The 24,991-nt window shown below is 36.0% G+C and overlaps 1 protein-coding gene across 2 annotated transcripts in view; it reads right to left on the bottom strand.

Annotated features, from left to right (window-relative positions):
* Positions 1 to 24,991, bottom strand: part of LOC118275285 (zinc finger protein 541) — a 288,113-nt gene that overhangs the window by 4,580 nt on the left and 258,542 nt on the right. For both annotated transcript variants that reach the window (XM_035593193.2, XM_035593195.2), the window contains 12 exons: positions 23,933 to 24,105; positions 21,491 to 21,628; positions 4,960 to 5,157; positions 4,608 to 4,746; positions 4,278 to 4,501; positions 3,618 to 4,193; positions 3,322 to 3,546; positions 2,748 to 2,952; positions 2,183 to 2,368; positions 1,460 to 1,701; positions 1,093 to 1,212; positions 888 to 985 (listed from right to left, as the gene is read on the bottom strand). In XM_035593193.2, the coding sequence (XP_035449086.2) occupies positions 888 to 985; positions 1,093 to 1,212; positions 1,460 to 1,701; positions 2,183 to 2,368; positions 2,748 to 2,952; positions 3,322 to 3,546; positions 3,618 to 4,193; positions 4,278 to 4,501; positions 4,608 to 4,746; positions 4,960 to 5,157; positions 21,491 to 21,628; positions 23,933 to 24,105 (2,524 nt within the window). The remainder of the gene's footprint in view (positions 1 to 887; positions 986 to 1,092; positions 1,213 to 1,459; positions 1,702 to 2,182; positions 2,369 to 2,747; positions 2,953 to 3,321; positions 3,547 to 3,617; positions 4,194 to 4,277; positions 4,502 to 4,607; positions 4,747 to 4,959; positions 5,158 to 21,490; positions 21,629 to 23,932; positions 24,106 to 24,991) is intronic.

The following is a 24,991-nucleotide window of genomic DNA, read 5'->3' as shown; positions in this document are numbered from 1 at the left end:
CACAAAACTTATATACATACAACATTAATACACAAAACCGTTTAAATATTAATCCTACGATAAGTACGATAATAATAAATAAATAAGATTTCAACCTCTTATGCAATGGACATATAAATTCACTGTCTTAAAATACAATGAAAATACATTATAATAATAATAATATTTACACGAATCGCTGTGAAACAATACAAATGTATTTGTAGCCTTATCATACAACTACTCGTTTAACGTTTGAATTTGTATATAGCAGTAATGGCACGCAAGATACAGTATAAATAGTACACAACACTTTCGTGACTTGCTAATTTTACTCTAACAAAATATATTTCTTATAGTATTCAATGAAGATTACGTGCTTCCGAAATTAGGCACCGTGGATGCTTGGCACAAGTACATTTTTTGGCAAAGTACGCCCTTATACATTTCTATAATGAATAGATATATAGATATAGTACAAATAAATAATATAATTAGTTTAAAAGAGTCGGCAGCCATCAGTAAGTCAGCAGTGACGGGTGTAGTGTCGCGCGACTCGTACGTCGACGATTTACGATATTACAAAACTAGTGCCGTACTCACTGAGCCGTACCTCTATCGTTAAACTTAATTCCCACATAGTTCTCTCCACTCAGTTAGTTACTATGAAGCTGTAAATATTTTTCTTAATACGTAATGCATGCACGAAAGGCAATTTAGGTGAAACTAAACTTTGTTAGTGTATAAATGTACATGTAAAAAGAGAATCTAGAATATCCATACGTTTGGCACGAGTTATAGTTTCAAGTCGGTGTTGTTCCACGTAAATTGCGTTTGCGCAGTTCGCTGTATAGTCGATATAGTAAGCGGTATGCAGACGGTGACGTGATCCGCGTCTCGGAACTTACTTCCCGCATATCTTGCAGGGGAACTCCTCGGTATCGAAGTTCGACGTCGGAGCTGTGCACGACGTGGCGATTGTCGCGGATATCTGCCCTACTGAGCCCTGGATGTGGATAAGTCGCGTGTATTAAGATTCCGTCAATTCGGTGTTCACTCATCAGAAAGCCGGAAGAGAAAATGTTGTAGTCCGGAGTGAATGGCGGTGCTTACTTGTGACGAGACCTGCTGATCCATCGCCCAGCTCCGTAGGTACAGCAGTTTGTAATCTTTCGTGAGCTTCTTCCAGAAGTAGTAGAATTGTATACATTGTTTTGAGTCTTTTGTTCTTATCTGTGGAACAGATATAATTTGGATTAGTAAGTAATCTTTCGATGCATGAATATTCAGTGAAGTGAGGTTCAATTTTCATCTCCCAATTTCCCTTTGACCGTCAAATCTTTGACCTTTAAGATACTGGTTAGACACTTATCATCAAGTGATCCGTATTGCTAAGATTTATGATGACACAATGATAATAGAAGTGGGTTTAATTTAGATTTTTATATTCTATTAGTATTAGTATTTTACAAGTGCCCACCAGTTGCGAAATCCGGTAGAAGTCCTTATCGTAGTGTCCGAGGCCGGCGAGGAAGGCCTCGACCTCGTGCGGCGCCCAGCGCGCGTGGTGCGCGTGCGCGTGCGTTGCGTCGCGCGACATGAGGCGCAGCGTGGCGGCGCGCACGTCGCCGCCGCACTCGCCCAGCGTCTGCAGCGCCGCCTCGCGGCTGTGCCCGCCCACCGGCATCGCCGCGCACATCGCCAGCTCCATGAACATACGCACTGCGGGCGACATACTCGTGTTAATATTACACTCAAAAAGATAAAGAATTCCTCGCCCGATTACTTCTAAATAGGCCGGTCGGAAATGACCTACTATCTTAATCAAACTGACAGCCTATGTTCAGCAGTGGACGTCTTATGGCTGATATGATGATGATCAATAAACAGTAGCACAAGTTTAGTTAGGCTTGGCATCCATTTTCTCACTTTCATTCATCACTCATCAGCCGGAAAACGTCCACTGCCGAACAAAAGCCTAAGGACTTTTCTACTTCACGTTGAATTAACAAAACTCTTATTCAATTAACTATTTGACAAGAACCTCAAACAGTTTCAAGCTACGGTAGATGAGCAGCTATCTATTGGTAACCTGTATTCAGTATTACATCTATTGTTTTTTATATTGAAGGTTTGCTTTACTATAGTTTCAGCTAATTCTAATTCACTTTCTTACATACTATATAGAGAAAAACATTTTTACCTTCATTATCATCTAGGGCATCGTTGATGCCTGGGTCCCATAACAGCTGTTCTGGCACACGATGTAGATCTATGCGATCGTTACATAGCGCCGGCAGTTCCGCCTGGAAGTCTCGTCCGATGTTGATCTGTGGCGGCCGAGGCTCTTCCAGTTGGGAAAGAACATCGGTTTGTGAAGATACCGCACCTGAAAACAATAACAACATTAGAAAATTCTGTTAGAGTCCGCTGTTGGACTATGGGCTTCGTCTACAAAAAAGGAATTTATAGTAATTTCCACGCTTAGCAGGTAGGCTGGAGATCGCGATAGAAAATATCTAACTTTCGTTAGACATATAATTTTTCGGCTTACTCACGACTATTGGACTGGGAATTTGACTAGTTTCAAGTCGTGCTAGAGGCTCATATTCATTAGGAGCATTCCGCGATACAATGTAGCGATCATCGCGCTGCTACGGTCAGTGTAGTAAATAGTTACTTGTGTTAGCCTTAGTTAATATCCTTAAGCGGTAAACATTTCCTTGCATTTCGATAGACAGATCATATAAATAAAAGTAACTAATTACCTGCAGTACATTCTATTAGTAGTCCGGAACCGTCTCGATCCGGAGGCAGCATGGGAGGAGGTATGTAGTGACTAGAAGTACGACGTATACGAGATCGGAACGGACCGGCCGGGGAAGCTCGACGTTTGCGTCTCTGGGGCGACGCAGGCACACTACTTGGACTCAAGAATACTGCTGGAACCGTGTCTCGACCTTCCACACACACCTGAGGAAATGTTAAAGAATTTGTTAAGATCTTGGAAAACGAATAAAATAATTGTGGAAAATAATGCACGTAAATGATCAAATAATGTATCAGAGGTGTAAAAATCTTTTTTTAAAAAGAGTAACGATGGAGTTGCGTGTCGTGTATTCGGGTCATCGATTCCCGACACGGACGGACAATTCAATTTGGCGTGTGATTTACAAAATTTTTGATTTTGACTGTTAGCGCGGTCTGGGTGGTTGCCGTGTTTATTCGATGCACGGAGCTTATTCATGTTTTGTAAACGCACCCACAACACAGGAGAAAATTCTAATGTAGGGCAATGTTTTCTTATAAAAAAAAGTTGGTGGTTTATTAGTCGGTTCTTACTTGAAGTGAGTCGTGTTGCCATTGCTGTAATGGTGAGATGGTAGACGATCCCATACGACTGTGTCGACGGAAAGGCCGCTGGTGCGCGAAGTCTCGAGGACTGCTTGAAAGAAGAGGATCTTCTGAATTTAACATAATACGACGCGGCGCTGGCGACGGTTCCAGTGCATACGCATCTAACGATCGACACTCTTCTGGTAACACTTCTTCTAAAGCTTCCTCAACCTGCAAAGAATAAGGAAATGTTTATTGAAGTCTTGTGACATAAATATAAGTTACTTAGTAATGGCACTCACCTCTTCTTGACTAGACATAGTGGCAGTGAAAAAGGCAGCTGAAAGAGGCGAGGATGCACGAGGAGCAGTGTTCCCTGGCGAGTGAGCGTCGTGTGACGCAGGAGGTGTTGGGTAAGCCATACCCGGCGAAGGCTCGGCATGGTTCGAGTAACTACTTGGTGATGCAGCCGTAAAGGACAACCCTGGGGACCCTCCAGTAGAATAAGAAAGACCGGGTGAATTGGCAGTGTATCCCATTCCGGGCGATGGAACCGGTGATCCTCCATGGCAAGCACCGAAGTCCGCTAGAGATTCTGGTAGAGGTGAATTTAAGACCGCAGCGAGTCGTCGATTGGATGGAAACGTTACAGGTGACCGTTCTCTTATAGAGGCCGCTACTGTTGCATAGTCTTCCAATGAGGCTAGTTCCTCTAATTGGTCGTGTGTTGTAGTAAATTGGAACGTGTCTTCATTTAGTGCTGGTGAAAAGTATCCATCGTCTGAATTGAATGATACTCCAAACAATTCTGGCCGGAAACTGAAGTCTTGCTGTTGCGGTGACGTTTGACCTGGATCTGATGCCGACCGTTTTACAGCCTGTTAAGTAAACATTATTAGGATTAGTTAAAGTTGATTAAACTTATGTTCATAATGAATTGTTACGGTGTTTAATAGTATTACCTTAGTGTTCCCTTTTTTTAATAGTTCTATTAGTGTAGAATCTCTTTGTGCGGCGCAGATGTTGGTCGCAGCGTTTGAAGCAACAGTGACGACAGGAGGTGCTCGAGGTGAGATGAAATGCGAAGATGTGGCGGCGGGGGACGCTGGCTGTCTGATGTTGGACAGTGGCGGGGGAGCGGGCGCTACGAACCCTGTGCGAGAAGACACTGAGTCTGTAGTCGTACCTGTGAGCAGTAACAACAGTAAAATATCTATCAGATTCTCCAATGGTAAGTATTGGATGATATATGATATTAATATTTGGTGATGGATAGACGTAGATGTATGTACCTGTAGATGGTGTAGAAGCTACAGTAGCTCCTCGACGACTTATGATCTTTTCTTCAATAAGCGCTCGAACAGATACTGAAGCCGTTTGTAGTGGTGGTCCCGTGGATTCTTTCTTATCTAGTTTTTTGTTGTCAGAGTCCTGAAATAGTTTGAAATAAAAATGTAAGTTTCTATTCCTTATTCTTAGAAAGTATGATATTCAGAATACATTTAGTTTGTTTCAATATAATAAAGAGGAAAGATTTTATTGTTTGTATTGAATTGGGCTCGAAATTACTGGATCGATTTGAAAAAAATCTTTACCGTTGGAAAGTTCAGTTATCAGGAAGTAAAATAGAAAAATGTATGTTACCTTTTTAAAGTATCCGCCATGAAGCCGCATATGCCCGTTCAACGCGGGTATATTTTTGAATTTGCGGTGACACAGGTTGCATTCTACTGGCTTGACGTCGCTGACTCGGGCGGCATTGGACGCCGCGTTGCTGCCCGCTCCGCTCCCCGCCCCGCTCGCACTCGCACCACTCGCAGCTTTCTGACTGCTTTGCTGTGTCTGTGAAATTAACGATGCCTTTTGAAAGGTTCAAACGACTTTCAAATCTATTACGTACTTCGTAATTTTAAGGTATAAACTTTCAATCTTCAGTAGCTCGTTAATATTCTGAGTTAATTAATGGATTCTGATGGACTCTGCGTAATCCCCGACGGTTAAAAGGAAATTGGTAATTATAGGTCAATCCGAAGTCGTAAATAGCGAAAAGTTTGCGTTGGTTTGAGCGTTAATAGTGAATAATGCCTGGTATGGTCATATTTATTTGCGGATTTTTCCTACAAAGCGCAACGGGAGCGCAGTGCAGTTATTCATTCACGTAGAATTTTAATTAGTTGCGGATTTCCGTCGTACCACCGCGTTGGCGTCCGACGCGTCGCGCGCCAACTCGTAAATTATATCTGATAAAATGTTTTAATGTCGGAATTATTCTATTTACGAACATTAGCATTCGAGTTTGTTCTACACGCGCAGTTACAAGTACGATTACGGTACGATATTTTTGCAAACATAAAACAACACGATCGTACAACAATGTTTATTGTTTATCGTGGGGAAAGGGAGTGAGGGCCTCAGGTAAATAACCATTCGAAAATAGCTCAAATGTTTAAGTAGAACCCAATTTGAGTGAAACAGAAGGTGAGGAAGCTTAATGGCATTACGGGTTAGGGTTGGCACCCGAAACTTTCCGGTACTATTGTCGTCTTGCAAGCAATAATACTTGAACGACACCCCTGGCGCAGTTACAGCAGGTGTGGGTAGATGATTGTTCTAAGACTTATTCCCTTAAAAGTCGTGAAGCCTTATTGCATTAACTTAAAACACACTAAGTCAAGTGAGATAACGTAATATGTAACGTTTGTCACATTATATCTACTCACATATTTTATTCTAGAAATATAGTTCACACATTTTGCAAAATACCACCCAAGAATTAAGAATAAAAATAAGTAAAATATGGAAAATCTAGTAAATCTCATTAAATAATCGAAACTTCACACGATAAAACCAAATTCTAAGCTTTAATTGAAGTTTAAAAGTTTCAATTGAATCTATTCACCAATCGCTAATTGTATTAGTGAATATTGTTTCATAATTCATTGAGCAAGCTTAATTAATATCCGTAATACGAACAACTAATTATAAAGAAGATATTTATTGTGGTTGTGCTGAACTAAAGCCAATTAATATAAGTGGGGATTAAAGGGAATACTTATTAAGTTATTATTTATTAAGTGGCTTTGAGTTACATTCGGTTTAAGCTTATTAATCAGTTGTCTGAGTCTCGGTAGGTATTGAAGTAGCATCATTGCGTAATGTTAAACATAGACTTTGTACTATTTTTGTGGTTGTTTAATAAGCTTATTCTCAAAGGCATTTGTTTTAATAATAGTGGGCTAGTTTTTAATTTAATAACAAATTATATTCCAGATTTATAACACAAATGGTGAAAAGTGGGTGTACATTGTGTAGCGGCATTACGTAATGTCACCTCTGCCTACCCCTTTGGGGATAAAATGCAAGACGTTGCGTTTAATATTTCAGACTTCTAAAAACATTAAGATTTTGACTGCCAACAAAAATCTGCTAAAGACAAATCCTCCACTAACGCTTTTCACTTTTGCTCCCTATGGCGTTTAATGTGTTAAAACATTCAACAAATTAAAAAGAAAACGTTTTGTTCTGCAAATTGACATCCCTAATACGTTCCACCTATACATAGAAACCATAAAGTTTCAAACGAAGAAACGAGACGTGTAATAAAAATAACGCCATTTCCCACTAAAACATATACAGAGGCAATTTAACGATAACTGACATACTTCAAGAACGAAAAATATTCCAACGAAAACACAATAACCTAAATTAATCCAATGAGACAGAAAATGTCGCATAAATATAAAGGAATGTCTTTTATTTCAATTGAAACGACATTTTTTTGTTATAAAGGGTAGACATAACAAAAATTAAAGCCGCAATAGACGAATGACTACGTACATTCAGCAGGGTTGAACAATCTCAACATGCTTTCTTCTATCTGTTTTTTATTTTACAAATTGAATTGAACTGTTTAGTACCCATCAAAAATATTAAAATATAACAATTCAAGTGTTTCAGTCTACCAGGCCACGCAAATAACACCAACAAAATGTTATGACGCAAAACTTTACAAACTAATATTGCAAGCACTTGCTTTTATTACCACGAATACGAAATACACGAAAACTCTAAACTAGAATTCAACCACTTAAACTAAACACATTGGGACCCGCACTAATGACGTCACAGTTGTCAGGGTTGGCACGCACAAACAAAACGCTGTATTATGTCTTCATTTGTGCAGATAAACGCTTTTTGTCACGTGACTAATAACGGTACAGAGGACACATGTTAAAAGTGGGTCGTGGGAGTGTAATTTATTTGATTTGAAGCTTTTTTCGCGGGAGCAGCCCTAACGCGCCATTAGGGCTGGCTCGTTAGGTTAATGTGGAGGTGAGAGCAGATGTTCTGTGAAGCTGGTTGTAGCGTTTTTGCTATACATCATCCGTACTGCAGTTGGCTCTAGTATTGTGCTTTTTTGGTCTGAACCGTTCTCTCGTTACTATCGCGCAGTTCGCAAATGGCACTCAATTCTGTTACAAAGCAAAAAAAGATGTAGAGATTATTCTTTCTCATCTTTTAGATACGAATATGGGTGAGCGTAATTCTAGACAGCAGTAAAATCAAGTAGTGGTTGAAAATCATACATACATATGTTAACGTCCACTACCCAGTTGTAATATAAGAAAATAAATTTAACTACATACCTTATAAACGAGCTTATTGGTAGGCTTACTAAACGTATGAGTTTGAAATAGTTCCGATATCCAATTGTCCATGTTTGCATCACACACGACCGCTTTAATCAAATAATGAACATCCCACGCACTGATTCACGTAACCCCATTCACTGGTATTAGAAATTATTTAGCTAGAATTTAATACGACGAAACCATGATGTTCATCTCATGGGATTCGAACACAAAATGACGATACAATGAATGGGGATGATATCGAAGAGATGACCCCTCGATTAATTTCCAAGCTCGCGAATCGAGATAACTGACCAGACCAATAACAAAGGCCGCAGTTTGTATGAACACCAATTTGCATATACTTAATAGAACACTCTATTTGAACTAAAACATTATTATTTTCTTGTGAGAATATTAATTCTATTCTATTACGAAATAAAGTGAAGTATGTTTTTAGAACGTTGGTTTTATAATGGAGTTCTTATTTTTAAAGTAAACGATTTTAGTCTTGCTAGAATAAAGTGAAATACACTTAGTCATTCGCTTAGAATTGTTTCTGAAAAATGTGATATCCACTTGAGGTTTATCTAAGGTAAAATATTATTTCTCAGAATTATGTAACGTACCGTAAAATTTTGCTGATTTTTTTATGCATGCCATGTCTCGTTGGGTCGCTACATTTACGTCAAAGTACCTATCTATAACGATACCTAGTATTTACTTTAATAATAATTTTCTTTTCAAATTGTGTTTCTTTTATTGTATTGTTTATCAATAATGTCGTCTTATCTTTTAAAATGTAAATATAGTTTTATAATAAATCAGCCTCTCTGTATAGTTTTTATGTAAAACATTTGTGTCTTAAACAATACACGAAGACGCGGAGTGTGTCAGAATAACTCAAAACTATTGTAAGAAGTCGTGTGAAAAATTAAAAATGCTGATTTTTGGAAGCCAACAAATAAGGGTCAAGTTAAGTCTGACATTCAAGTCGAGGGGTGAACAAGCCACGTGGCGCTGAGGTCACAGGTCACTACGCGTTAGAAGAGGTCGAAAGTCACTCATAAAAAATAGGGTGACCCACTGGAACTGTGCGTCTTTTAATGAATGCACTTAATTGCTTATTATGTCCGTTTTCTAATAAAATTATTTCAACAAGATTACCTACCGTTATTGCGAATGTTATTTTATTTGCTGAATTGAAAACGTAAAATTATGGCCCCGCATTTGAGGGTTACCAAACGAATGTGTCAAAGAAAAATTGTACTTCAAAAGAAATTTCTTTGAAATAGAAAAGTATTTTCGCGACATTTGATCCGTCTACATTTACCGTGAGCTTGAGTTTTGTAAACAGCTTAGCAAAAACATACTTTTATAAAGTGTCGGCCGTCGTATTAGGAAACCATCTATTACACGTGCTTTAAGTTGATGTTACGCTTAGAAGATAGAAGGAGTCACGTAAGTGCTACGTTAGGTACACGACTTCAATTATGCATCGGGACGTTTATCGGCGCGGAGCGGGCCGCACCTGCGTCGTTGTCACCCTACATTATTAATGGAGCGAGTCGGGCGAGGATCGCGACGTCGGCCTAAAACAATGACACCGTCTTTATAAACGATCCCTTTTCTAGCTAAAACTTATGAATTATTGTTGGATCTCACTCCTGAAGGGCTGCCTCCGTTTTTAATCAAGGTTCGCGGTGTTTTGGGGATTATACTATGCATATGTAATGTGCCAACATTTGTATAGTGTAGCGTTTAAATTGACAATATGTGAAGAATAATTGTGAGTTTCGGCGTAACATCTGTCAAGGGAACGATCTTAAATTCAATTTCACTTTTGAGTTTCTGTTCTCCCATTAAAAGTCTCAAAAATTAATATATAAAAAGTTTTGCGGGACAATTGTTCATCTTATATTTTCAATATTGGCGATTGTATCTTGGGTAAAACTTTGACGTATTTTCTTGAATCAGAGGGTTGGTAAAAAATCAAAAGTCCATGAGATGTTCGGATAGATGACAGCTGAAAAAGAATCGAATTTCGCAAAGTTGGTAGTACTAGTAGCTACGTACAAAGATGTTGGAATTCGATAAGAGACAGCGATGAATTCTTTTGGGACGTGGTTTGAGACGAGGACACACTGGCGTTCTTTGTTCTCTAAAATACTAACACAACATTCTGTTGGACTTTTTAGATTTTATCTTTATTTGTCTTAAACTTACTGAAGTAATATTAAAGTACGGAATTTCTGTTCTTTACATTTATTCTGGGTAGGTACTTTGTTCATTTTAAACTTACTTCAAAATTGAACAGTTATGCGATACGAATACGATACTATTTTTTTTAATGACTGTTGAAGAAATTGCTTTATATTCACATCTAGTTATTTTAAATAAATGTATACCTATATCAAATCATTTAATTTTGAACTATATGTTATCTAACAAGTCTACAACAAATCCAAATAATAAATAAATAAAATATTTTGTAAATTGTGCTTCTTTATAATATTTTTTATGACTTAACAAAACCTTTTCAGAAATTGAAGTGCACTTTACGTAGTTTTACAAGCTCATGTAAGGTAAGAAAGGCTGTCCTTGGAGGCGGCAAATGCAATTTGCGGTTCGCGTCAAAAATTGCAGCGGTGGCGGCCCAATCTTCACTTATTGAGCGCTTCGCCCAGCGGGGCCGCTAAACATGTATTGACCACCCCGAAAATTGGTTTCTATTGAAAATTCCCGCGTATTTTCAACGAAAAATGGATTCTTATTTTGTATAGTGACAGTTTCCGAACTGGAGATATGTTTGTGTTATTTTGTGTTGTGTCAATGTTATAGAGAGTAGTTTCGCACCGTGGAGATGATGATGTTATTTTCAGATTTGTGTTTACATGGATCTTGGTTGTTTCCAGTAGCAGAAACATTATGTTTTATGCTATAAAATCATATCCGTATATATTAATTAAGTTTTAAATGGTTAAATTACAACTATAGATTGATAAAACATTATAAATATACCCAAAATACGGCTTAAAATTAAACTAGTCCATAGTTTGTATAAAGGTATTGTAAACAAATGAACTGTCAGCGTCAGCTTTTCAATTCTACTTTGATAATCGAATCACCAAAATAGAGCTCGAATATAACAGTTGATTTTAGAACGCATTTTTAAATTATATTTTAACACTGGGACTTTTTGGGTCTGCTCAACACCAACCAATGATTTTTTTTTCAAGATTCCTCTTTCAAAATCTTATTAACTTAACAACAAAGCTAGAAAATGGTCAGCAGAAAAAATAAAAAGAAACAGCCTTACTTGCAACAAAATAGAGAACAAATAGTTTTAATTTTAAATTGGCTGTTTAAGACCAAATGGACTCTCTATATTAATCGAGTCTACGTAATAAACAGGTCTTTGTGCACGAGCACTGCAGTGCAATTTAACACAATGGCGTTGTTCTAAGAAATACAATTACCAAGCTTTTGTATCTAAAATGTAAGGCGGGGTTTAGATGACATGTTGACGTACGTTCAGCCAAGTTGGCCGAAAGCCAGGGTGCCAGTGTGAGGGTTCTAGTTCGTTGGCCAGGTCAGACGAAGTGCTATTGAGGTTCTTTTATTCCGAAACTCTTCTAACACGCTTGAAGTTTTAAAAGAATAGCCGAGCTATATGAAGCTTTCAATCCACTTCACAAGTATTTAGACATAAACATAAGACGGTGGTTCTTCTGAAGGAGATCGATTTAAATTGACTCTCCACTAAAATGCTATTAAGGTAGGGGGAAAATTTTATGAATGATAGTAATAGTAGCCGTACTCATATAATAGAAATAGGTGAAGAATCTTTTGGAAAAATGTTATGAATGATAGTAATGGTAGTCGTACTTCCAAGCAATAAAGACGGCTTAGATAATACGAAAGCCTAAATTTTCTTTGGGCTTCCCGAATAACATTTACACAGATTATACCGAAAATGAGATACCACAACAAATACATGGCATAACACAAAGTGAATGGAAGGGCCTACAGCATAATTTACGTTCAAAATACGGAACAAAAGGTGAATATTATCCTCTATCAAACGCAGATGATACAATTAAGTTGAATGGCCGGAACAATCAGAAGCCACACACATAGATAATGCTCTAACGACATGAAAGCCGATCACCGGCGTCACTGTCAGCCACCAAACGTGTTCTATTACAGCAGTGTGCAACTAGCCCATAATTATAGTTGATGTCTCGTACTATTTGATTGCTACCTAACCCTCGCCCGCCAGCGGTATGTTCCTGACACAGCACGCCCATTGTTATTAACACAAATCGATTCCAGACGAAATTCGAGAGGCTATCCAGCTATACTCGGAAAATGCCTACGTGATCTCTCACTGAAAGCTTTATTAATATTAAATTATGTAACGAATACTAGACTTTATTACTCGGCAATAAAGTTTGGAATGGAATAGTAACTAGGTGATAAAGATGAAAAGTGGTAAACCGTGAAAGTGACGAACCGACGCGGTCGGATTACAGTTAAAACGCAGTTGTGGAGATGGTTTCCTGATTTTTTGGTTAATTTTAAAACCATAATTGTTGGAAACAATTTTGTACGAATACAGACTATAAACAGGACGAGGCGGGGGTACTATCTATACATATAATAAAATCGTAGAAAAGTGCTGTCTGTACATTGAAAATAAAAATAAAAAAAATAGCAGGGGTTATTGTTATGTCGATGTCGAACCCAAAAATGTAATTAACTTTTTTTTTGTCTGTTTGTCTGTTTGTCTGTTTGTCTGTTCGTCTGTGCGCGCTAATCTCAGAAACGGCTGATCCGAGTTGGATGCGGTTTTCACGAATATATTGTCGGATGCTTAAATTTACATTTAGTGTTTGTTTCATGTCAATCGGTTCATAAATAAAAAAGTTATGTCAAATTAAAGAATCACGTCGAACATTCTATGCTTATATCATTAATCTCCGCAACTATTTGACGGATTTGGTTGAAATTTGGTACAGATATAGTTTAGAACCTTAGAAAGGACATAGATATATTTTTATTTCAAAAATCAAAAAATAAAAATAAGAAATAAATTATTTATAAATAATTCTATGTTGATCGTTACACGACTTCGGTTCATGTTATTGTTTTAATTCATCGAAAAAAGTAAATAAATAGTAAAAAAAGTTTCGTTACATTCATTTGGTTGGGTATCGGCCGAGCGCTACGGTACTATCGTAGAAAAAGTGTATTACCAGTCCTATGATTTATTTGTCTGTAGTGGTCCTGCTGTTTCGTATATTCTAAATAAATTGGTTTCGTTGTATTTGTCAATTAATAAGTTTATTTGTTGGGTTTTTCTGGTTAAATTATTTAACGTAGGTTTAGTTTGATATCGATTATTAGTAGTTACTGTAGTTAGTTTTTTTAATAAAATTGTAAGTCTATAATCTATATACATATAATAAAATCGTAGAAAAGTGCTGTCTGTACATTGAAAATAAAAATAAAAAAAATAGCAGGGGTTATTGTTATGTCGATGTCGAACCCAAAAATGTAATTAACTTTTTTTTTGTCTGTTTGTCTGTTTGTCTGTTTGTCTGTTCGTCTGTGCGCGCTAATCTCAGAAACGGCTGATCCGAGTTGGATGCGGTTTTCACGAATATATTGTGGGATGCTTAAATTTACATTTAGTGTTTGTTTCATGTCAATCGGTTCATAAATAAAAAAGTTATGTCAAATCAAAGAATCACGTCGAACATTCTATGCTTATAAGCATAATTATGACTTATTCCATTAATCTCCGCAACTATTTGACGGATTTGGTTGAAATTTGATACAGATATAGTTTAGAACCTTAGAAAGGACATAGATATATTTTTATTTCAAAAATCAAAAAATAATAATAAGAAATAAATTATTTATAAATAATTCTATGTCGATCGTTACACGACTTCGGTTCATGTTATTGTTTTAATTTATCGAAAAAAAGTAAATAAATAGTAAAAAGGTATGAAAAAAATAATATCAATATAATAAAACATTTAGTACAAAGAAAATGCTCTAACGGAGTATAGATAATTCTATGTCGATCGTTACACGACTTCGGTTCATGTTATTGTTTTAATTCATCGAAAAAAAGTAAATAAATAGTAAAAAGGTATGAAAAAAATAATATCAATATAATTAAACTTTTAGTACAAAGAAAATGCCCGAACGGAGTATAAATGTTACGGTAAATCTGATTAATTGAAAATTATTAATAATTTTGCTAAATTATTAATAATTACCACACGTTTTGGTAAATGTGAATAATCGATCGAAATTTATCACTTTTAGTAGTGATTATTAATAATTCACGACACATATTGGTGAAAGTAATAAAATAAATATAAACCCTATGTTTTTTGACCAGCATGTATAATATTAAACACCGTCTTACGATTATATTAATTAGAGATCACACAAACAAGGTTACTTGTACTTGCTTTAAACCAAAAGGACAACAAATTCACATATTCTGCGCGTAAGTGCGGCTCTGCGGACGGCAAGTAGGGGTAGCTCGCCACTCGACCAGAACCAGACCCGTGCGTGCGGCGCGTCGAGTTCTGCGCGCGCCTCAAAGAGCCATCAGACCACCACAGATGGGGCCCAGTAGGGCTGATGCCTGATCCGGAGCTGCGGACTACCTAGCGGGTTTACCGGGGCTCCGGTTCGAAAATCAGGAGTAAGAACGGGGTGGTTTTTAGTTAGTAAAAGTCTGACACTCCCTCTCACCTCGCCAAAAAGGACACATTTATCACAAAATTAACAATAAAATTCTTTTAAAATCAAATTACCATGAAACTTATGCAAAAAAGTCTATCGTGGTACATAAAATTGTAACAAAAATAAAATTAAACAATTATTGTTTCATTAATCCTAAAAGCAATCATCAATAATCACATTTGGCTTGCCTTCTTCTGTATAAATGCATCAAATTAAAATTCTAAAAGTATTATCATAGAATTCAACAAATATTTGTTGTGTAAGTACAATATATTGCCTTTTAAATTGAAATAAAAATAACATCTTGGCCACTTATTACATTTATCACTACTGGGGTAAAATTATTAATAATAAGCGACAAATGTGATTAATTTATCACTTTTACCTCGAGTTTCGGTAATTATTAATAATAGTAGATAATTATTAATAATTTTCAATTATTCACTCTTACCGTAACATAAATAAATAATCCAAGTTGTCTTTATCCTCGATAGATGGCGTTGGGATCGAAATAGATCGCGCTATGGTTTCGTTACATTCATTTGGTTGGGTATCGGCCGAGCGCTTCGGTACTATCGTAGAAAAGTGTATTATCAGTCGTATGATTATTTGTCTGTAGTGGTCCTGCTGTTTCGTAAATTCTAAATTGGTTTCGTTGTATTTGTCAATTAATAAGTTTATTTGTTGGGTTTTCCTGGTTTTCTGGTTAAATTATTTAACGTAGGTTTAGTTTGATATCGATTATTAGTAGTTACTGTAGTTAGTTTTTTAATAAAATTGTAAGTCTAATTTATAAATTAATTAGATTAGATTTAAGTCGTTTCTTTTAAATTATTTAGTTTAAGCTTGGTTATTATAGCATAGAGGATAGGTTGTAATATAGTTTCTTTTTTAATTATTATAAATTCGTAATTCGTAGCTTTCTTTAGTTTTAAGTTAGTTTAAGTCCGTTTTTAAACTATTTTTTCAATGCCCTAAGTGAGTATACATCTATTAAATTCAAACGCAGAGCTCATTATGTTGATTTTTGAAGAGTTCCCTGGAATATCTTCCACATCTCACTTTGAAGAGATCCCGCGAGATCGGGAACTATGTGGTTAAAACCAAAAATTTGCCGGAAGTCACTATTCCACGCGAACGAAGTCGCGGGCAAAAGCTAGTTTATAAATTAATTAGATTTAAGTCGTTTCTTTTAAATTATTTAGTTTAAGCTTGGTTATTATAGCATTGAGGATAGGTTGTAATATAATTTCTTTTTTAATTGTTATAAATTCGTAATTCGTAGCTTTCTTTAATTCTTTAGTTTTAAGTTAGTTTTCATCTTAAGTTCGGAAAGATTTATAATATTTCTTTAGTTTAAGTCCGTTTTTAAACTATTTTTTCAATGCCCAAAGTGAGTATACATCTATTAAATTCAAACGCAGAGCTCATTATGTTGATTTTTGAGGAGTTCCCTAGAATATCTTCCACATCTCATTTTTGAAGAGATCCCGCGAATTCGGGAACTATGTGGTTAAAACCAAAAATTTGCCGGAAGTCACTATTCCACGCGAACGAAGTCGCGGGCTATAATAAATCTGTAGAAGGGTCAATTCTGTTCATTGAAAATATAGAAAAAATAAATAGCAGGGTGTTACTGGATCGATACCAAACCCAAATATGTGATTATTATTTTTTTGTCTGTCTGTCTATATATGTTCAGGCATCACGTGAAAACTAACGGTTTGATTTCGATGAAACTTGGTATAATTATATCTTATTATCCTGGACATAAAATAGGTTACTTTTTATCCTGGAAAAATACGTAGAAAAAAATCTTTATTTTCAGTTTTATTCTGCTCAACAGCAGTAGCTCAATAGAGGGATCTTCTTAATTATTATGGGCCTCGCCGTATTTGGGTCCAATAGATATTTGTAAGATGTCATTGTCAGAGTTACTCAAAATGGAGAAATAAAACTTCCACGCGAAGACCGACATCCGCGCGGACGGAGTCGCGGGCAGAAGCTAGTAGGTAATAATTATGTTATGAGCAAGGTATCTATATTGTGTTATGAAGTTCTAAGCTGTCAAAAAATTTTAGTGGTACAATTTCAGCTGAAAAGGGAGAGAAAATGGTTTTTAATAAAAAACTTAAGGTGTAAATAAAAATAAATAATTTAATAGTAAATGGGCAATTATTATTTTATTATTTCTTTTAGTGAGAAATCTTTGTTATGAAATTGTCGTAGTGGCCATGGTTCCTAGAACTAGGAAGCTTACTCCCTAAATTCAATTACCTCCTGTATTCACAGAACTACATTTATCACTCAAGTTGGAATTTGTATATCAAATGATAATATTATTTTTATGATGCTTCAATTATATCAATCATATCCAATTTATTTAGATAGTTCAATCAAATCCAATAACATATTTAGCTATTAGGGATTGCAATCCGGTCCGGCGGATCCGGTAATCCGGCGGATCCGGCGTGTTTTTGGACCTACCGGATCCGGTGAGACGGCGCCGGATCCGGTGGCGGATCCGGTAAAGCAAAAAATACACGATTTCAATACCTAACCGAAAGAGAAATAAAATTCTGAGCTCAATATCAGTTCACAATGCGATTGTGTAGTCGTGTATTATTAACTTATTACTTGTTCAGTCAGAATATCTCTGCTTTTTTTTGTTAAATTCAGAACGGAAATGTTTATGTATCTAGGGTATAGAGGGAAAGTTAATGCTAAAACAGAAACAGATTATGAGAAAATACTTAAAAAGAAATGACTGTGTATGAAGTAGAAGGAGTAAAATGGAAAACACATTTCGCTGATCTACAGTTACTTGATGGTGATTAGGCAAACCAGTGTTGAGGCAGAAATGGCCTTTTCTGCCGCAGGTTATATTTGTAGTGCCATCAGAAGCAGACTAGGAGACAGAACAATAAACACTATTTGTTTTCTTAGATCGTTTTTTCAGGCACAGAAATAATTTTAATTTGAATTTTGCATTGCAGAAAATAAATGCTTCTTGTTTTGTTACTTAGGATTATGAACTGAAGTTGTTGATTTTATAAGTACAAATTTAAAAAACTGTTTTGTTATATAACTGTGTATCTACACAGTAAAGTAATCTAATAATCTTATTAATAAGAGTTTAATAGTATTATTATTACTTAAGTACTTTCAGATACTTACATAAATAGGTACAGCAATAAGTGAGAGTCAGACTGATTATTTTATTATTAAAAATAGTTTCATAATTTGATTTAGTACAAATAGTACCAAAAATTACAATTAATACCAAAAAATATAATTAAAAGTGATTTTATTTTCCATAAATACGTATTTTATTTTCTTTTTGTACATTATTATCAAAACTATAAACCACTAAATACTAGGCCCTAAGTAACTTTAAAATCCGGCCGGATCCGTCCGGATCCGGCCGGATTAGCATCAATCCGGTGAATTCCGGCCGGATTGAAAATCATACCGGATTGCAATCCCTATTAGCTATAGAGGCTTCTGTGTTGTTCAAAATGCATGGGACCTTTTTAATTTGTTTACACGCGAATGAATGTTGCTGAACAAAACGTCCATAATAATCAGCATGCCGACGCTCCAATCAGAATGCCCTGTCCATTGAATGAACATCGGCTCGCATAGCTGTCTAAATAGCGCCAGCAAATACTACGCATTCTATAATGTAACAACGCTTTACGCTGAAAGCTTTTGTCAATGTTGTGAGAGAATTATAACCGTGGAGTACACCGGACCGTTCGTAATTATGTGCCCGTGTGGAACCGGCTTTATTGCTTCCTGCAGGTGACGTCGAATCAGGGTTCCGATCAAAGTGAGTGCTTTTAATAAACCCCGCCGACGCAGAGCTGGGCCACAATACCTATTTAACGGTGACCCTCTGCTGTCAACACCCACAAACAAAATTATTAATACAAACTAAATCGCTTTCGTGCGCCCCTAGAGATCATTTTCGAGTGGTCGTTCAATGTATCGCAAGTTCAGTTTTAATGACTGTGTTATTATATTCTCGATGTATGTGTAAAAACTGATAGCCAGTAGTGAATTTTCCGCATGTTAAATCAACTGGATTCGCGTCTGCATAGTTTTAATGAGTGGCGCGGTGTAATTATTTTTGTTATGTGCTCTCATGTTTATTTTGATTCGCTCGTTTTGTGGAATGTTTGTTGTGAGGATTATACGCTGTGTTTATCGAGTGCAGTCAGATTGACGAAATATTTTGAACGTTCACATCAACCTATTTTGTAGTATGTGTTGATAGCTATGATAAATATCCGGTACGTGAGATTTACAAATGAATATTAAACTTTAACATCCTATAGTTTGTAAACAATTTCTTATTGCATGAATAGTATTCCCATAGAACATGAAGCGAGTAAGCTAAATAATAAACTAAACAGTCCAAACATCTAATAATAAAACATTTCTCATTGGAAAGTTCTCATGGACTGGTATTCAAATAGCACCCCATAGAAACAGTGCGAAATGTTACAGATTCTAGTTCGATACAATGCAATAAAACCGGTGGCGACTAGCCCTTGAGTATGGCGTCTATGGGACGGGAACAGGTGGACGCGCGGTGCGCGGTGCGCGGGACCGTATTCGCAAATCCCCTACCATGAGATGTCGTGGGGTGTCTCGATCGCATTTGCATACGAAATAGTTTTGTTTATTAACTATAAAACATTTTGGAATAAATCTGTCCAAAATATATTGGCATTTTGTTTAATTTTTTTCTATGTTTATTATACAATAATTAATTTAATTGGACTAAATTGTCTACCAGCGCCAGTAGCTACAGTATAATATGATTTGATTTTTTAAGAAAGTTATCTAACTACATATTTACAAATTTAAATAAAATATTATCAAATATCAAAGTATGCAGTATTTAAACACAATAAATTAATATGATTAGAATATACCAATAATTTGAAATAAGAATCTTAACAGTACATTTAATCTAAGACACCCCTAAATCATGGTAGGGGTGCGGCCGCGAGTCCGCGACCACATCTGAATTATTAAATCCTTACAAAGGCTGATGAATGGCCGATTTAATTCACTGGCGATTCGCACTCCGATCCGCGATGTATCGCCATTTACATAAGAATCCGTACAACCCTAATTCCCACGGTCTACTTACTTTGTTTTCGTACTAGAATTACTCACTAGGATTAATAATTCAACTTGGATTGCATAACAATATTCGTGTCTAGTTGTTGCTCTCAACTTTAACGGTTAATTACCGTAACCCCACAGCTCAATATAGATACTTCGGCGAACGAGTTTCAATAATATTGGCTGTTATTTTCCTCTGTTGTAACAGGGAAAATGTTCTGATGAGCGGTTTGTTGAATAAAATATCTTGTAATTTGTTCCACGTAAGTACTAGGGGTTTTGATGCTGTCGAGTGCCTCTCAAAACATTTTAAGTAAAAAGTAAATAAGCACTGATGTTGTTGTTTATTTTTTTTCTTTTTTGTCTACAGAGCGCCAGAAATAGATGTTGAATATAATTTGTTTGCAAAATTCTTTATACTCGTTATAAGAATAACAATCTAATAGAATTGTTTCCAATAAGCTAAGCATGAATGTTAACGTTAGAGAACTAGGGTCCGTACAGCAAAACAATGCAGTGCCTTCGACCAAGTTATAAATGGTTTACTCAAGACTTATAAGTGAGCATACAGCATATAGTGTGTGTTTAGATAAAGTGTGCGGTAGTTACTTAACGATACACAATCTACAACGTGGGCTGAATTGTTGTACAAGTCCTACATAGGATTTACTGCTGCGTCGGCTACGAAACTCTGTAGAAGTTTGCGGTCGGCTACGTAGCGTAGCCAGTATTGTTACTCGCTACGGCGTAGCATGTTTTGTTTTCGTCCAGATGTGTTATTGTTCGGCGCGTCGTTACTTACAGCCAATGTTGGATGAAAATTATTTGAGTTAAGGTCCTTAGCATCATTCTTCGGGAATTGCTGTTTTTGTTCTAACGTTGTTGTAGTAAATTGTTTCGGTATGTTCAGCCAAATTAAAGGCAAGTTACTCTTTAAGCAGATGTTACTATCCAACTATATATTTTCTTTGCAACAAAATAAGAGGAAGATTTAAATAGAATGCTAATGAGCCACGAGTTGGTAATGAGAAAAAATTAACGCTTGAGATGTTTTGACGATGACGACGGCACTTAAAGAAACAAATTACAATCCTACTAATTAACAAAGAGAGTTCTTTAGTGTTGTTTAAGCTTCGTATTTTTCTCCTTTCTTCGACATAAATAGGTAGAAAAAAGTTTGTTATCGTAAAGAACAAGTCTTGGGCTTGGTACTGCTCGCTTTGCTAGTCTTTGCCGTATTTTTCTTGTAGTTCTTCCTTATCGCAAATAAAGAATGCTTCAGGGTATTAATGGGACAAAGTAAAGATTTTATAATACAACACAAGCCCTACTCAATTTACTGCAGAAGACAGGCCATCCTTTCTTTTGATACAACCTGCTTTGCTTCAGGAATAAATTGCAAAAAATATTACTATCCCCATTTGAAATAATAATGGATCAGAGATCCATGCCATCCAAAGAAACATAGTATTTTTTTCTTGTCTACGCTATGAATAAAATTGAAACCAAAGCTATTCACGCTTCATTATTTAAAAACTAAAAATATTTTCTTGGTCGTCCTAAACACATTTTATCGTAAAACAAATACATTGTCTAATACATACTCCAGATGGAAAAAAACTTTGGTATCTTACCGTACAAGACTTGGGCTTGCTACTGCTCTTAGGTTTGGCCTTCGCAGGGGGAGTGGGGGGTGCGGGCGGGGTACAAGGCGGACTTGTGTCACTGCTCGTGCTGTGTGAGGTGGTCGACTTTTCTGATCCATTGCTTGACTGGAAATTAATGCGTAGATTAGTAGTTGAAGATGAACATTTATAAAATGTTAAATAAAATGGATATAGGTTTAAACTTAAATGAAATTGAATAACACTAAATATTAAAGAATTTTATTATTAAGCCTTTCATTGCCAACAAAAAACTGTTAAAGGCTATTCCTCCACTAGTGTCGGACAACGTTGTCCGACATGGCGTTTAGACGCTAATGTGTTAAATAAAAGTAGGGTTAATATTTTATCGTTCACATGGTTTAAAATGTTTCAAATAGGTACGTATAGTTTTATTTCTCGTTCTTTAATCAAAGGGCAGAGGATAGATAACAAAGCATTTATTTTCATCAAAACATGACTGTCATTTCAGTTTTAAATATCTCGCGATCTTAGCTTTTTATCAACTTTACGCAATATAGTGTTTGTATTTTCTTCTTAACATAGTTTATAAAGTTACTCGAATGCAATTCAAGCGATTTATTGCATTGGAGAAGTTTCAATGTTGAAGGCTCGCGTTAACGTAGTACCGTACTGTTGTTGTTCCGAATACAATTGTTTTGTCACAGTTAGTTACAGATTCATTCCGGTACTCGAGTATTGAGTTATTGTTGTGTTAGTAAATAAATTAATGTATGGAAACACAAATGAAATTGGGTCGTTTCCTCAGACAAAAATATATTAATTTAACTGGTCATCCTTTCATTAATTGGATTCGCGATATACTTACTTTACGTACGTTTTTTTCTAAGTAATATTTAATAAATAAGTATGATAAGTATTGTACCATTTTTGATATTTCAACAAAAGTACAAAATTTGACTAGTTAACTATCGTATTTCTAGATATTCATGTACACATTTCTGTTGCTAACATTACACAAAGTCAAAACCCTCGTCTATTTTCCATCTTTCGTCAAAATGTCTAGCAAAAAACGTCCCCCAAAGTCAACATATAATCAACATTAACAAACAGAATGATCACATTGAACCCTTACATTTCCACATGATTTCTTCGAACACGAGTATAGATAAACACCCGCCATATTGGCGGACATTTTTTGTCGAAACCTTTAATGGCGGGAAATTAAAAGAGCACACACAACGCGGATTTCGGGCTAATTGCTTAATTAATAAGGGCGGTGGTTGAGTTTTACACGGATGGCCAGTTGGAAACCCGCCAGACATGCCTAAGTATAAAAAGCTAGATTAATGACGGACTAAAAGTAGCGTATGAACTAACTGATGGGAAAATTTGCGGATTTATGTTCGGTGGGTTTTTGCGGCGTGTTAAATTCTAGTAATTAGTGCTTATTAATTTGTGAGTTATTGCCGGTTTAGCTCTAAGTTACGAAAGAGATGATTTGTTGGAACGTTGGAAAGTTTGTTGTTAAGTTGCAACCGCGCGGACTAACTGCTCTTAAGTTGAGTTATCGTTGTTAATACAAGTCAATAGTTTGATAGTATCTCAACTATTCGCTTCAAATCAGACCTCCTTCGTCGGAGAGCGGTGAAACATTTACTATCCTATAGCGGTGAAACATTTACTATGGTTTATTGCCGAATAAAAATAGAAAATATAGCACTAAACTCGAGTTTAAATAAAAATCAAGTTTTATTACATTTTACAAGTGTACAGGTGATATTAATGTTGCCATTCTCGAGAGCATTCTCCTTCAAAAATTTGCTATGTTATTGTTATTATACGTATATGTTATAAAAGTGGGTCTCCCCCAAAATGTATTATAGAAAATATTAAATCTATCATGTTATAGCTATTGTCGATTGAAGGGTGCAAGTTTCATGTATAGAGGGGAGTTCCCTCCTGTCTGTGTTGTGTCGTCTTGCAAGTCACTTTTTATGATTTTCAATAGTTATGTTTTCTTTTGATAAAATTAAACTATGTTATTGCTATAGATTCGATAACCGATCGGAGGAGGGTCGATATAACCGTTAAAATAACAAGTCCTAGTTAAATACAATGATTCTTAAATAAATAATGTAATGACTAGGACTGGTTTCATAGTCTCCGTAACCATTATGTACCACATAAAAATAAGTAACGGCGGTATAGGATTTTTGAGTAATAGAAAAACCTATCTGTACTCTTAGTATGATTTTGCTTTACGTTGAACGAAAACGAAACGAGAGCGTTTTCGGTACTCTGATTGGTCATCATTCGTGCCAGCCAACGCCGAACGCGCTCTCGTTTTGTTTTCGTTCAACGTAAAACAAACTCATACTAAGAGTACAGAAATCAAGAAAAACATATATTAATACTAATTATCTTCAAATATAATACTTGTGTACTTACATCTGAATGTGGAGGCTGTATACGTGGTGGGGAGATGGGAGATGTGACGCGCTGCGTGTTGACAGTCGCGACCGCAGTCGTAGTCGCGGCCGCGGTCGCAGTCACGGTCGCAGTCGCATTCAGTTCACGCTCCACTGTTGTTATTACACTTGACGTTGTTGTGGTTATCGTACCTGCAGAAATTAAGATACTAATTTGTATTCTATACCTTTGGCCATTAACTTTTTTATTTCACCTAGCTTCATTCACTGACTGATAATTCTATTTTAATGTTTCAAGAAATTACTTTCTCGTATCATGAGTGCTTTTATAGTAAACATATTACAACCTGTCTAGAAAAAAAAAACCAATTAGTGTACGTATTTGTATTTTGAAAATAGAACACGTGTTTTTTCTAGCCCTCAGTATGAGTTTGCTTTACGTTTAAAGTAATCAAAATGAGAGCGTGTTCGGCTCTCTGATTGGCCAGCTCAAATAAACCAACCAATCAGAGCACCGCATTCACGTTTCAATTGGCTAAGGGTACTGAACATAGGCTACCAGTATAACTTACATTTATCGAGACATTTTATTCAATCCAAATAATCCCTTAATTGATAAACTAACAATAGTATACGTATTTAATTTCGTACAGAAGAATACAAAAGGCTCTATATAAGACTTACAACAATTAATTACAAGTTTCGCTTCCCAAACAAAGAAAGGAGACGAGCGCTAGGGCTTATAGAGGTATTGAGTCGGTTTCAATTCGCCACAGAACCCATTTATATTCGGCTCGGGTTTTGAACTAGTTACCCGGACAGACATGCGTACATACTGATTGTGGGTATATGTATTTACTGATATGCTGCCTCGTGATATTATTATTAGGTATTTATGTATGTTCGTCGGTTCGTGTATTAATATTGAAACAATGTTCATTTTATAAAGACAAGTAAGTAGTTGCAGGAAATATGCTATAGTAGAATTGACATAAAAATAGTCTACTAAGTTTCATAAATACATGACCGAGATTCGTTGTTATTGTGCTGCTTTTATAGTGCTATTACGCCAACAACT

The sequence above is a fragment of the Spodoptera frugiperda genome, chromosome 8 (genome assembly GCF_023101765.2).
Source record: "Spodoptera frugiperda isolate SF20-4 chromosome 8, AGI-APGP_CSIRO_Sfru_2.0, whole genome shotgun sequence".
Lineage (NCBI taxonomy): Eukaryota > Metazoa > Arthropoda > Insecta > Lepidoptera > Noctuidae > Spodoptera > Spodoptera frugiperda.
The sequence above is the reverse complement of the archived record's forward strand: the minus strand, read 5'-3'. Positions and strand labels throughout refer to the sequence as shown.